At 53.1% G+C, this 14,194-nt stretch overlaps 6 protein-coding genes across 6 annotated transcripts; 3 read left to right on the top strand and 3 right to left on the bottom strand.

Moving 5' to 3' along the window:
• Positions 1-549: 549 nt before the first annotated feature.
• Positions 550-2,242, bottom strand: A1O3_00031 (uncharacterized protein; the record flags this gene model as incomplete). Its single annotated transcript, XM_007730183.1, has 2 exons — positions 550-1,162; positions 1,446-2,242. The coding sequence occupies 2 exons, from the start codon at positions 2,240-2,242 to the stop codon at positions 550-552; spliced, it is 1,410 nt and encodes a 469-aa protein (XP_007728373.1).
• Positions 2,243-3,530: 1,288 nt separating this feature from the next.
• On the top strand, positions 3,531-4,490 carry A1O3_00030 (uncharacterized protein; the record flags this gene model as incomplete). The annotated part of the gene is made up of 4 exons (XM_007730182.1): positions 3,531-3,847; positions 3,900-4,007; positions 4,072-4,228; positions 4,305-4,490. The coding sequence occupies 4 exons, from the start codon at positions 3,531-3,533 to the stop codon at positions 4,488-4,490; spliced, it is 768 nt and encodes a 255-aa protein (XP_007728372.1).
• Positions 4,491-5,286: 796 nt separating this feature from the next.
• A1O3_00029 (uncharacterized protein) lies at positions 5,287-7,212 on the top strand (the record flags this gene model as incomplete). The annotated part of the gene is made up of 5 exons (XM_007730181.1): positions 5,287-5,345; positions 5,431-5,725; positions 5,801-6,376; positions 6,593-6,802; positions 6,889-7,212. The coding sequence occupies 5 exons, from the start codon at positions 5,287-5,289 to the stop codon at positions 7,210-7,212; spliced, it is 1,464 nt and encodes a 487-aa protein (XP_007728371.1).
• A 1,275-nt stretch (positions 7,213-8,487) lies between these two features.
• A1O3_00028 (uncharacterized protein) lies at positions 8,488-9,370 on the bottom strand (the record flags this gene model as incomplete). Its single annotated transcript, XM_007730180.1, has 2 exons — positions 8,488-9,115; positions 9,165-9,370. The coding sequence occupies 2 exons, from the start codon at positions 9,368-9,370 to the stop codon at positions 8,488-8,490; spliced, it is 834 nt and encodes a 277-aa protein (XP_007728370.1).
• Positions 9,371-9,887: 517 nt separating this feature from the next.
• A1O3_00027 (uncharacterized protein) lies at positions 9,888-10,765 on the bottom strand (the record flags this gene model as incomplete). The annotated part of the gene is made up of 2 exons (XM_007730179.1): positions 9,888-10,444; positions 10,501-10,765. The coding sequence occupies 2 exons, from the start codon at positions 10,763-10,765 to the stop codon at positions 9,888-9,890; spliced, it is 822 nt and encodes a 273-aa protein (XP_007728369.1).
• A 1,041-nt stretch (positions 10,766-11,806) lies between these two features.
• On the top strand, positions 11,807-13,883 carry A1O3_00026 (uncharacterized protein; the record flags this gene model as incomplete). The annotated part of the gene is made up of 6 exons (XM_007730178.1): positions 11,807-12,028; positions 12,083-12,180; positions 12,236-12,455; positions 12,590-13,087; positions 13,167-13,261; positions 13,346-13,883. 6 exons carry the CDS (start codon positions 11,807-11,809, stop codon positions 13,881-13,883), a joined length of 1,671 nt encoding a protein of 556 aa, XP_007728368.1.
• Positions 13,884-14,194: the final 311 nt, after the last annotated feature.

Below are 14,194 nucleotides of genomic sequence, written 5' to 3'. Positions count from 1 at the left end.
ATCTGTCAGCAAGAATGAGTGTATTGTTGAGTAGGGAGATGTAGAAACTGGCGCCGTCATGGGCATCGGTCAATTTATCCGCCAACTGAGAGCAGATTGATAGATTCTGGATGGCGGAGGGGTCGTAGACGAGGACCTTCTGCAGGTGAAGTGAGTAGAGCGTCAAAGGAACCAATACTACAATCAGCCTGACACACACAGGTTGGTCAGTACTGTCTATTGTCAAGAAAGTCTTCACTGATTGGAGAGGGACAGGCAAGATCAAACCTACATGGCAGGGGGAATCAGAGCCACTAGTTTCCCGTCCAAGACCTCTTTGAAGATGGCGACCAAGGAGGTGATTGAATCCCAAACAGCAGAGCGGGACAACTCCGTCATTCCTGCAGACCATTTTGTCATGGGCCTTCGGTCGACAATAAGAGTGTTTTGGTACAGATTAACCATGGCGTATCTGACACGAATGGACATATACACTTATTAGCTGCAGCACTCCAAGGAACATGGACCAGGCTGCCCAACACATTGCAACAAACAGGTCACGATCGGTACTTACTCGTACGCCATGCTGGTCAAGATGTGCTCGGCATACAGCAGGCGCTTTTCTGGACATGCCCCGTACACCGATGCTGCCATGGGCAGAGAGTCTTCGTTCTCGAGCTTCCACCTCTGTAATCGAACGTCGATCTCTTCAATGGGAAGTGAATCGGTCAGTGTCAGTTGCGGAGCTGCGATTTCCGGTTTCCCTCCAATGGCACTCATTTCAGAGACCGTCTGTTTCCACAAAATCTTGTTGAGATGGCCGATGGTAACTTGCAGACTGATCCTGGCCACAAAGATCCGGGTCAGTTGCTCTTTAGTTTCGGCACTCAGATACCAGGAAAAACCAAAGTCCTCCTCAAAGTCGGCGAGGGTGATCTGGTGCCATGGAAACATGACAGCTTCCATCAGTTCCGGACTACTGGTCCATTTGAGGCCCATGAAAGAGCTGGTAAATCGGTGTAGCCAACAGGCAGAGACTCGTCTCCAGTCGGGATTCTCAACAAAGCCCTGGCTTCGGTTGGTGTTGGTGTTCGGTAGCACGCCGGCAGTTTCAAGAAGTCGGTACGCCTTGATGGTCCAGCGCTCATTCTCGTAGAAATTACCAGGGTAGTTTCTGAACGTACTAAGAATGAGACAAATCTGGACCTTTCGGAGACTATCACTCTCACACCCTAGTTTGAAGAGCAACTATGGCAGAAGAACTGGTTAGTCGAGTCATCGAGGCGTGGACATCAGCATACAGCGGCTCTTGAGTAGTATTCACATCGCATTGATCGAATAGTCCGAATACGAGCAGGGTCCATGCCTTCGGTCCGCAAGAACTGGGATTGTCTTAGTATATGATGATCTCTTTCTCAAAATTGCTCCCGAGACTTACTGGACATGCAGAGAACATAATGGCATACATGAGCGCCAAGCTGATAGGAGGTAGCGACACATCTTGCGCCTGTCCATGGTGCCCTTGCCCTTGTGTTAGAAGAAAGAAGTAGCGTTCGTTCAGGACCGGAAGCCGGTGATGGGCACGACTAAAGTAAAGCTGTAACAAGATGTCGATCTTTGATAACTCGGGCAAATTGAACACTCTTTGTTCAACTACTTCAGCATAGCGGCTATCATTTCTGTGGTCTTCGATCGACCAGTCTGCAACCCAGGGCAAGGGCGACTTGAAAGTATAGGCTCCGTCGTGTGCTGCTGAAAGTGTGGGGTTATGGTCAATGCTTAGAAACTCGGTTGTGGACGGATCGAGTACGTCTACATGATGCAAGTACGGCTCCAGTATTGCGGCGTCTGTGAATTCGAGGTCCAAGTCTGCAAACCCCAGATCATGGTCGTGCGGGAGCGAGCCCATCGAGGTTTGAGATGTCAAGTTACTGGCACTGGCACTGGCACCGGCACTGGCACTGAAAAACAAAGCATTTTGGTTCCATTCTGCAGTAGGCAAGAGACCAACATCCCAATCTTCGATGGTGGTACGATCCAAGGGCTTGGGATCTTGCATCAGGGATAAGTCGTTTTGGCCTGTGTCTTGGTCCCGTTGAGGCGGTAACTGTGGTTGCAGCCATGTCTGGTCTGTGCTTGTGCTTAGAGATCCGGAAGATGCTAGATCTTGAGCACTGTCATTCTCATTCCAGAATGGGCCGCGACTTTGTGTCAAATGAGATTTGGGCAACGTGGGGGACTCTGGACCGGGCTGTATCGACATCGCACCATGGCGGACAGTAGCAAGTGAAGTGTTCCGACGGCCCGAAGACTTCCTATGAGTTGTATTAGAATTTGAATTTTCGATCGCGGGGTAATCTTTCGGTAAGCGTTGTCCATCCATGCTACTTACGTTCGAGGCGTCAGCTTGCACTGCAGCCTATCCAAGGTGCAGTTTGTGCAAGGCTGCGGTTTACGCGCGAGAGCATCGCAACGCACCTTGCGATGACGGCAGAACAGACAGGCTTTTGCGGAGCGAGCATTTGAAGTCCGGGGCTGGTCTCGATTGAACCTATCGGTCTCGGTAGATGCATCAGCATGGTTGTCGCGTCCATTGGAGGTCTGGATGCGGAATTTATTGTAAAAGCCGGGGGGACCCGCCATGCTGGGTACTGGGTACCTAAAGCAGAAAGGAAGCGAGGGATCAGAAAAACACCTGATGTATGTCTATGTATGCAAGATTGTCAGCAGCTGCTGAGGCTGGTTCAGGTGATGCATTCATTTCCTCTGTAGATTAGGCACTGAATACTGGAGGAAGGGTCTGGTAGACCAGATTTGGCCAGGATTTCTAAGCAAGTGTGGAGTGGCACCAGTGGAGTATTGATACTTGATACTCCATACAAGACTCCAGAGTAATTACGGATACTCCGTGCTCTGTGACTCGGCACGCAAGGTACTATAACTGTCCACGTAATCATCTGCCTAACTATCGCGGTCGCTGTCACCTTCTGGTGCGACTGGGGTATGTCGATAGTTGAAAGCAGACTAACTTAATGGGGTATGCGCCCTCGGCAATTCCTCTTTCGGAAGCCTGAGCCCAAGGTCGCGAGATGGTAATGAGATGGTTGAGATTGACGGCATTCTTAGAAATCAGAAATCAAGCATCCACCCCCATCGACACGATACCCGGTACTCAAGGCAAAACTTGGACTCCAAGGCATAAGTTCCTATGTCGTATGTCTCCTATTCACCTTTGCTTTACTGATTTATCAGCGGGAACGGGAACCTCCAAGAATATCATGAAGACAATTCAGACATGGGGTTCGGCACGGCAACAAAGTTAGGATTTCCCGATTCTCCTCGCGCGAACTTCACGGTGAACGGAGTCCTCGTTAATTAGTTGATGAAGGAATGGAGTAGTATAAAGTTGGGCAAGGCTCCAACCTCACGAAAAGGCCTTGACACCTCCTCCTCCCGACTTCCTTTTCACCATTCACCAGGCCTGCCATACTTTATTTTCAATAGAACTTCAACTCTATTGACTCCCACCCAGCAACAGCATTCACATCAAAATGGCATCATATCTCATCACTGGGACCTCCCGTGGTCTGGGGTTGACTCTTGCGACTATTCTTGCAGCCAGGCCGGAAGACCAAGTTCGCTTCATCGTCGCTGCTGCCAGAACCAAGACTCCCGCTCTCGAGGCGCTCATCAACAAGTATCCCAGTCGCATCGCTTTCGTCGAACTTGAAGTGACAAGCCAAGAGAGTATCGACGCGGCGGTGGTCAAGGTGAAACAAGTCTTGGGCCCAAGTAGTAATGGCGGGATCGACATCTTGATCAACAATGCAGGCATAATGCCATTCAATCCAAGCGGGATCTTCGAAGCGTATGAGGCCTCCATTATCATCAACCAGTTCGGACTCTGACTCTGGGTGTAGGACGGACCTTATGCATGTCCTCAACGTCAATGTCAACGGCGTCCAACTGGTGTCGGCTGCTTTCTTGCCGCTGTTACGCCTCGGTTCGCAGAAACTCATCTTCAACATGTATGTGGAAAAGCCTTCCTCTTCCTTCAGTTGTAGGTCACAAATTCCTGATGGTCTTTTGCAGAAGCAGCGTCTTGGGCTCCATCGAACTTTTCCCTCGATTCGCAGTTTTCCCGGTTTCGACCTACAAGGTTTCGAAGGCGGCCCTCAACGCATTGACCGTCCAGTGGTCATTGGACCTGTCGAAGTCTGACTTCACTGTTGTCGCGGCAAGCCCCGGAGTAAGTGAAGTGGCCTTGACAAAAACCTGGCCGGTAAGCCGTTTGTTCGATGCTGACATGATCTATCATCTATCAGTGGCTCAGAACAGACCTGGGCACCGACCAAGCCGACCTATCTGTTGAGGAGGGAGCGAATGGCATTCTAGAAATTCTGAAAGGTATCACCAAGGCTGATACGGGGAAATTCTTTGATATCCACGTGCCTGGTTGGGACAAAACAACGTCTTTCAACCATTATGAGGGAGGAGTATTGCCATGGTAATGTTCTCAGAGACCTGGGAGGATATTAATATCAGAGCCGCGGCTTCGGTTCCTCGCCGATTCAATTCATGCGATACTGTCAGCAAATGATTTGATGGCGTCCCACCCAGATATAGGACAGAGATACAGAGCAGCCAAGTGAAGCAACGCTAGGTACTTGGCTACAGTATCTACAACATATACATACCTACAACATATCACTGGCTAAGATTAGCCATAGTCTCGGTCCTTTTGATCCCAGGACTGCGTATCACAGATAAGTTGATAACGGTGAGTCTTTGCCCTTGAGCCTATCAATATCAATCGCATTATCCCCTGCACTGGCACCCAAATACTGTAGTACGTCTCAACGGCGTTAACCGTCAGGCTGCAATTGGATTCGGGAATCTGCGAAACTAGTAGCAATCTCGATAAGTCTCAGAGACGATCCAGACAGATACCATCCCCGGGAGGTGGCGGGTCCCAGCGCGGAGCTCACACAGTCCACTGGACAACTCCACGGCCAATATGGCAGAAGGCACGCCACCACCACCACCACCAACAACCTGTGGTAAGGGGGAGGTGGGTGGGATTGGATAACAGATCTGGGCCTCAGCCAACACGTGAGGCTATGCGAACGCCTATCTCTGCGGGGGACATGGCTCCCTCGGTACTCGAACAGCTTCGTCTGCATCTATTAAAGAAAGAGGCAGGTCGCTGGATCACCGGCTTCTTTCTGTGTCTTGTGTCTTTGCACTGTCAAAGATTTCGGCCCTTTCATCCCAGTACAACAAGATACAGACGGATCCAAGTCTAAAATGGCCATCAAGATTCCCTTATTCCCGCCTCTGCGGCTGCATTCGCCTTTCTGGCAGAAGTAAGTGGCGCCTGACTCCTGACTTCTGACTCCAGGCTCCAGTGGTGGTAAGGGAACGTGGCTGACCCAACGTTGCTTGTCATAGTTGGCTCATAGGCTGCATTCTCGGCTTGACGGCCGGCCTGTACGGGGCCATCAACCTCCTCGGAGCTGGTGGAGGGCGTCCCAACTCGGCTCAGACCGTGCAAACCGTGAACGCGACGCTCTGTGCGGTCTTTGCCCTGTCTTCGGCCTTTGCGGGCAGCGTGTTGAACACGATCGGGCCTTGCATTACGGCTCTATTAGGCATTGTTGGCTATGCCGTCTATGTCGGCAGTCTATGGTACTTTGACCGTACTGGCAATGAATGGTTTCCCATCTTGGCTGCCGTCCTTATCGGGGTACGTGCAGTATATTCTATATTCTATATCTGAATGGTTCCCCAGCATTTTGCTAACGAAGATGGCAAATCCCAGCTCTCGGCCGGTCTTATCGTTGTCACCATGTCGTCCATCTCCATGTCATACTCAGAGGAACAAGAGCGAGGGTCATTTATTACCATCACGTTTAACCTACAGGGCGTGGGTATGGCTATCGGAGGTATTATTCCTCTGATCATCAACCGCAAGTCGCAAGAAGCCGCCGGTGTGCCGATTGCCGTCTACATCAGTATTATCGCACTCATGGGTTTTGCCTGTGTACTGGCTCTAGGCCTCCGGCCGGCGGCGAAGGTCATACGAGAGGATGGTACCCAGGTGGCTACGATTCATTCTCGCGGCTATGTCGAGGAGCTGAAAGCCAACATGCTTATCTTCAAGGACTGGAAGCTCTTACTTATGATTCCGGCCTTTCTTCCTTCGGAATGCTACCTGGTGTACAACGGCTCGGTCAATGCTTACCACAACGACTTGAGAGCGAGATCGCTCTTGTCTTTTTGCTCGGTCATGTTGCAAATCCCCGCCGGTTACGGACTGCAGAAGATCTTGGACCATAAAACATGGACCCGGCGCAAGAGAGCCTTCATTGGTCTCGCCGCAGTTGGAATTCCCATGGTACGTTTTGTGTGCGTCTGCGGCAGTCGTGTGGCATGTGGCAGGGAGACAGAAGGCCTTTGAAGGTCGAGGAGCCACAGACGGTTCTTCGGTCTGACGAGCTGTCTGTTCTGTCTCTGTCCGACTCTGTTCTATGTTCAATCTTCTCCCCTTCTTTGGAATTTGGAAGCAGAATGCCAATTGCCGACATACTGACTTTCAACCCTGCTCTTCTAGACGGCCGCCTGGATCTGGGAGATGGCGCGGGTTCGCAACTACGACCGCAGCGAGCTGCCCACTAAGCCACTGGACTGGAGCGACCCCAACTTCGGAGCCATCTTCGTGTTGTTCTGCCTGAACTGGGTGTCATGCGCATTGTTCCAATGTCTCATCCTCTATTTCCTCAGCTCCATGACCAACTCTCCTCGCACAGCGTCCAACTATGCGGTAAGCTTTGGAGTCACTTGTGCCTGGCGCTTTTTCCCTTCCCTATTTTTTCTCCCTTCTCTCTTGTTTCTGACCCAAACGCCTAGGGAGCCTTCCGTACCTTCATGGCCGGCGGAGAGGCCATCTGTTTCGGGGTCGACTCGATCGGCGTTCCCTTCATCAAGGAGGCTGGCGTTCTTTTCGCCTTTTACTTTAGCGGGTTGCTGATCTTCACCTACTTTGCCGCCTATCACATCACGCCCACTCAATATCTGGTGGGCGAGGAGGGTGTTGTCATTCCCGTACACGTGGTCGAAGAACTCAAGCACGATGGTTTGGACCTGCAAGATGTGCCTGGAGCTGGAGCTGCACCGGCAGCTGAGACCATCACTGTCGGGGAGGGCAAGCGGACTTCAATTCAAGTTGCTTAGCTTAGCTTGCCTTGCCTTGCCTTGCATTGCCTTGCAAGCATTGACGAACTGTCTGTCCATACTGTCTGTCCACCAGCTGGGTGCCTGGACCAAGGTGGAGGTGGAGGTAGAGGGGAATTGCGAGCATTAAAAGGACAGAGATGCGAAACACAAACAAGGCTGTATATAGATTGCATAGCTACCATGACGTGCGTGGTACGGCAGCGAGCAGGTGCGAGCACCGCACTTTATACCGCGAGGGTGGTTCGATCTGTCCTGTCAAACTGACTGTAGGCACTAACTTAGGCATCCCCAGCCTTGCCCTTTAACCAAAAGGCTGGTATAGGTACGCCTGTGTAGTCAGGGGACTCCCCATACCCCTTTGATAGAGAACAAGGAACATTTCAACCTTCGACACGATCAAGGTCAGTATGCATTTATTTAAGCCATCAATCCAGTCCGATTATACAGTATGCATTTGATTTATTTGTAAGCCCAATCCGATCCGATTGTACAACGGAGTATGTGTCCAGCATAGGCGTCATCCGCCGTGCCTTTCGTGGTATTTATCGGCCAGGCCCCTGTTTCATGGGGTAAGGGGTATTGTTCAAGTCCCCGTTTCATGAGGGCAGGGTTCTGGAATTTCTGCCCTATCAACTTTCGATTGTAAGATAGAGGCTTACAATGGTCTTATTTCCCTCAGGATAGCAGTAACGTTTTCAGTTTTATGATTGTAAGATAGAGGCTTACAATGGTCTTAACGGGTGACGGGGAATTAGGGTTCTATTCCGGAGAGGGAGCCTGAGAAACGGCTACCACATCCAAGGAAGGCAGCAGGCGCGCAAATTACCCAATCCCGACACGGGGAGGTAGTGACAATAAATACTGATACGGGGGCTCTTTCAGGTCTCGTAGTTGGAATGAGTATAGTCTAAATCCCCTAACGAGGAACAATTGGAGGGCAAGTCTGGTAATAGTATGTGCTCAGTGACAATTAACCTTCACCTGATGACAGAAAGAAGTGACCTTGCCTTGTAGATCTAATCTAGATGCCGGAACAAGCATTGGTTTACGTGCAATTCTGATGGTGATGAAGATGCGCCCGGCACCGGGAAGTCCGGCCACTGAGGCGAGAAAGAGAAAGAGAAAGAAGCACAGGGATGAGTGGTACAGCAAGGTTTTGACTACCAGCCTAATTGGCGTCTTCTCAGACCATTGGCAACTAGCAATTGGCCCACGGCCATCGCAGAAGGGTTGACTTTAGGCTTCAAGTTCGTCGCACGCTCACGCTCACAGTCACGGCACGCCTCTGCCGTCTCGCGTAGCCTTGGCCAACTCGCTCTGCGCCCTATCTTCGGCATAGCGCTGATAGATGGGCATGTAATGCTCCCGGTCACTCATTGTCTCGACCACCGACTTCCTTGCTTCGATGGCCTCGGCCCATTTGCGCCATCGATCCCACACTGGCTCGTCCTCGCCGCCTTCACCGACAGGAGGGATTCCGAGTCCCCCTTGCTTGAAGTGGTCCAACACCCACAATCTCAGGGCCCATGGGGCGAGGCAAACATCTGCATAGCTAAACTCCTTGCCGAGAAAGTAGGGGCCTTCGGGATCAGCCTCCCGGATCCACGTTTTGAGCGCGTCCAGAAATTCCGACCGCACCTTCTCCAGGGGGTGTGGGCTCCGTTGGGTGTGCTGCAAGAAGCGGTGGAAGGCGGGCAGGATTCTGGTGGTGACGTGGTCGACCCAGACCTTCAGCCGAGCCTTTTCATAAGGGTCCCTGGGGAAAAGCGGCGTTTGGTTGGGAAACGACTCGTCCAGGTATTCCGAGATGATGTTGGATTCGATCAATGGCTTCTGCGATCCGTCCTTTTGCGGCGCGCCCAGGGTTGGCACGAGGCCTCGTGGATTGAGCTTGAGAAAGCTTTGAGGGTCAGTCAAGACTTGATCGAAGGAGGCACAGCTTGCTGTACCTTGGTTCCTTGTTATAAGGATTGATTTCGACATATTTGTAGGGGATTTCCTTCTCCTCCAGTGTGATCCAAACCCGTTGCACAAAAGGGCAGAACCAGCCGGAGTACAAGGTGATCGGAGCGTCTTCCTGGTGCTCAGCGACAATGCGAGCTGCGGCGCCGGTGGCTTTTGGATAGACGTCGGCATCGGGATGAGACGAGGCCATGTTGGTAGTTGCGCGTTACACGTTTGCGGACAGACCGAACGGCAATATATCTCTCGTAGGGGAATTGGTGAGGAATCGGGGAGGAATCAGAATTGGATACTGTAGCTGTGGCAAAGGCGGGGTTTCGGCGTGTGGGGTTTTGTAGGGCTCAGGCGTCAGCAAGTGTTTGTTGTTTATACAGAGTACAATCATCCACCTACTGGAGAGGAGGAGGAGGAGGAGGAGGAGCAGGAGGAGGAAGAGTAGAAGGAGAAGGAGAAGGAGATTACGCCTAGTTGGATATATTATATATCGGATTTTTGTGGCAAGTGTACCTGCCAACTCGGCCCAGTCTCAGAACTCAGACATCCTGGGCAGTAGATGCACGTACTGTATGCACCCTTCCTGTCGTAGAGTAAGAGTAGTACTCCTAGTAGGACTGCTGCTACATCCTTCCTCCCCAACATGTCTCATTTGCAATGTGCTGCGCCGCACAACTCAGGCAAACCTGGCCAAACCAGCTCCAGCTCATCCGAATCTAGACCGCTCTTGCATGGATGCGCTGCAGGTCTTCTCCCTCCAATCCGTCATGGCCATTCTGGACCAGCTGGTCAATGGCCTCATCGATGGGCACTTCGCCCTCGAGGAGATCAAACCATCCCCGCGTGTCATTTCTGGACAGGAGGGCGGCGGCCACCGCGGCCACATCTGCACGAGGCACGTTGCCACGAGCCGACGTTTTCCCCAAGGTGACTCTGCCCGTCCCCGGAGTGTCCGTCAGCGACCCCGGGCGCAGGTTGATGGCCTGAAAGACCTTGTCGCCGCCGTCACGTCGCTTCTGTGCCAGAGCCTCCAGGTGCTCGTCCGCCTCGACCTTGGCCTGGAAGTAGTGCGGAAGGACCTTGTGGTTGACATGGTCGGCCGACTTCCTGTCCTCCTCTGTCCACCACGGCGGATAGCCACGGCGCGAGGCAATGTACGAGACCATGAGGAATTTGCTGACGCTGGGCGTGCCGACCGCAGCGGTGATATATGCCTTGGCTGCAATCTCGTCTACCGCTCGGGTGCGCGAAGGGGCCCCCTTGCCGCCAGCGCCTGTGGCCCAGTTAAAAGCTGTGCGAGAGAGGTTGAGGGGTGTCCGGTCGTCCTACCAGCAGACCAAACCACAATGTCGGGTTGGACCTTGTCTAGCACGCGCTGCGCTTGCGACGGGTCCTGCACCTCGTCCAGGCTGTCGACCACCACATCGATCTTCCCAGGCTGGCCCTGTCCTAGGGCGAGGATTTCCGCCTCGTGGTCCGGGTTTCGCACCACACTAGTGACATGCCACTTCTTCGCCAGCAGAATTGGCTGCAGGAGAAGAGAGACTTTTCCGTGGCCTCCCAGGACCAAGACGCGGGGGACGGACGATGCCATGATGGGGCTTTTCACGCGATGCACGCTTCAAGTTAGCTTTTGAGGGCTGTCGAGGGCTGTCGAGGGCTGTTGAGGGCGCGCGCGTTGATAGAGGCAATTTCACAAAGCCTCGCAGACCGATCAGAGGCTGCAACACGAGACATGGGCAGCCGCTCGCATCCGGGCCGGCTGAACGAGCACGTCACGACGCGGATATCGTCGCCAATCGTCTTGTGATGTCTTCCATTCCGACCCAAACGCCGCGTCTGGACTTTTCACTTTTCTCTTTCGTCTCACCACCACCATGGCTATGCCTTTCCCACCGAGCCTGGAGTTTTCCCGGGGATTCTCATGGCAGCGCTAATTCACCTTGATAACTGATAACCCAGCCTAGTCAGCAACCGCCACCTCGCTCCCTAGGCGCGAGGCTCGTGCCACTAGTCTTGCCTCGGACTCAAGTGGCCGAGCAACGGACATGAGCGTTGCACCACGCATCACGGCCCAATCGTTGAGCCATGCATGATCAACGAGGATGAAACCAACTACGCTGACAGACCAATCCCAGACGAAACCGCCTTTCGGACAATCGGGCTGGGTTTATGTCGAGTTATCTACGGAGTACTACTCCGTACTACTACTATTAGTACCTAGTGACCACATTGGCCCCGAACAAGGACTCACCCTGGCCGGTCGCTACTTTCTCCCTGGCTGGAGATCCCCCGGTCGAACCTCGCCCTAAGGCAATCAGGAGGGATGGCTGGCCGTCAGGTTCCAAGACTAGCCAGTTCGAGATACTCAGGGCTGCGCGCAATCATCTCTGATTCGCCCCTGCCCTATCAGTAGGTATGATATACCATTTCTTCGCCATGTGGTATGCATGGCAATTGGCCTCGTACCCCTAGACGTCCTGATAACGTCTGCGCGATCATACAGACGCTGCTGTCGTCCAGGTACATATAGAGGGCCCTACCCCTGGTCTTTGGATCCCTGGACCACCACAATCTCTCGCCCAAGACTGAAGCGACTTGACTTCTATCCCCCCATCTTCCAGACACATCCAAGATGGTTTCCCAAGAAGGCGAAACGAGCCACGCCAGGCCCTTTGTGCCTGGCACTGTCCATCTGGTCGACTTGGAGGGTACCATGCGGGCAAAGCATGCCTCCAAAGGCCAGAAGGATATCGTCCTGGTCCCCGCCCCGAGCAACGATCCCGACGATCCCCTGAACTGGAGCCCGCGTCGCAAATTGCTCTCGACATCCTGCATGTGCGTGTACACATTGATGGTGAGTCTCAGGCACATCCAGTGGCCGCCCATCATTGACTGACCCTGGCTGTAGGTGGGCATTGCATCTGCCGCGATTTATTCCGTCCTGGTCCCCATCAGTGAGGCAACTGGTATGACGCTGGGAGACCTCAACTCTGGCACGGGCTACATGTAAGCCCCAACCTTGCTCTTCTCTCGCATTCTGCCTTCCCTGACACCCCAACAGGTTCTTGTTTTTCGGTTGGGGTTGCCTTGTCTGGCAGCCACTGGCCCTTCAATACGGCAAACGACCCATCTACCTTCTCTCTTTGATCGCCACCCTCTGCACTCAGGTCTGGGCCGGCTATACGAAGACAAACGGACAATGGATTGCGAACAAGATTCTTCAGGGCTTCTTCGGCGCGCCGGTCGAGTCACTCTGTGAGATATCAGTCACTGACGTCTACGTAAGTCCGTCCTTTATGCCACGGTCCCTCTATCTATCATGAGGCAATCGCCTCAGTGTTGCCATGATCAACTTCGGTCCACCCATGAGAGAACGCACCCTGCTCAGATCACACTAACTGACGTCACTTTGCAGTTCACCCACGAGCGTGGCTTCTATATCGCCATCTACGGTCTTTTCCTGGCGGGCTCCAACTACTTTGCTCCCATCATTTCCGGTTTCATCGCCGATGCCATGGGATGGAAATGGGTTCTCTTCTGGGCAGCTATCTTCAACGGCATTGGCTTCATTTACTGCTTTCTCTTCATGGAGGAGACCAACTACTCCCGAAAGACAATTGCAGGGCAAGAGGACAAGGAGGAGAGCGGGACGCTGACGCCCGAGACGGTTCAGCCAGAGAAAGGAGCCACACCAGACGAGAAGGCTGTTCTTGGAGCATCCTTACCGCCCACCGAGGAGGGTCTCGGAGTCATCAACCTGCCCAAGAAGACATATCTGCAGAAGTTGAAGCTCTTCCAACCCGGCGTCTTCTCCAAGAAGAATGAGCTCATTGGCATGATGACCCGACCGCTCAAGTACATGATCACCTTCCCCGTCGTGGCATACGCTGGATTTTCCTACGGAAGCAGTCTTGTGAGTGCCGATCGACTTTTGCATTTATCCACCCCCACCGTTTGAGATTGGCGCGAGTCTAACAGCGTCCTCGATCTAGGTTTGGTTCAACGTGCTCAACGGTACCGCGTCTTTGATACTTTCGGGCACTCCCTACAACTTCGCCGCTTCCATGGTCGGAGTCAGCTACGTGGCGTAAGTGCAGGAAACTTGACTTGGCCCCCAGTCAACCATGTCTCTCACCAACCACCACGTGCTCTCTCTAACTGAACTTCATAGTCCCCTCCTCGGCGTATGTGTCGGCGCTGCCTACACCGGCTATTTCGGCGATTGGTTCATCCTTCGGTTCGCGCGAAGGCACGGTGGCATCATGGAGTCCGAACATCGGCTGTGGCTGTTCGTAGCCTCGTGGTTCGCCATCCCCCTCGGGCTCATCCTGTGGGGGGTGGGCGCGGCGCACCACGTGCACTGGTTTGGCCTGGTCTTTGCCATGGGCGTCATCGCCTACACCAACACCATCGGTTTGCAGCTCAGCATCAGCTACAGTGTCGACAGCTACCGCGACCTGGCGGGCGAGACCATGATCACCGTAATCATCATCCGCAACACCATGTCCTTCGCCATCGGCTACGGCCTGACCCCGTGGGTCGAGAACATGGGATACCAGAACGCCTTCATCGTCGCCGCCTTTGCCGGTCTCGCCCAGGTCCTGACCCCGCTCATCTTCATCAAGTACGGCAAACGCCTGCGTGTAGCCTCTACCAACACCTATCTCAAATACGTCAAGGAAATCACCGATGCCGGCCTCACCCATTAATCTAGGCCAAAGAGGAACACAGACTTGGTGCCGGTACTGGTGCTGGTGCTGGCGGTGCGAGAGCTACGAGAGAACGCAATCAAACTTAAGTTTGGTTACTGTTTCCAGCCTTCCTTGTCCTCTGATATCTATTTAGTCAAGCTTGAGCTTCGGGAACCCCAGGCCCCATTAATAGAGCAAAAGTATTCTTCCAATCGCTTCTCGCCTCTTCGATGAAGTTTGTCCAAGCGTGCCGGGTATGAGCAGATAGACATAGACATAGATATAGACATAGACATAGATATAGACATAGACATAGATATAGACATAGA

This window comes from Capronia epimyces, assembly GCF_000585565.1.
Source record: "Capronia epimyces CBS 606.96 chromosome Unknown aczIQ-supercont1.1, whole genome shotgun sequence".
Lineage (NCBI taxonomy): Eukaryota > Fungi > Ascomycota > Eurotiomycetes > Chaetothyriales > Herpotrichiellaceae > Capronia > Capronia epimyces.
The sequence above is the reverse complement of the archived record's forward strand: the minus strand, read 5'-3'. Positions and strand labels throughout refer to the sequence as shown.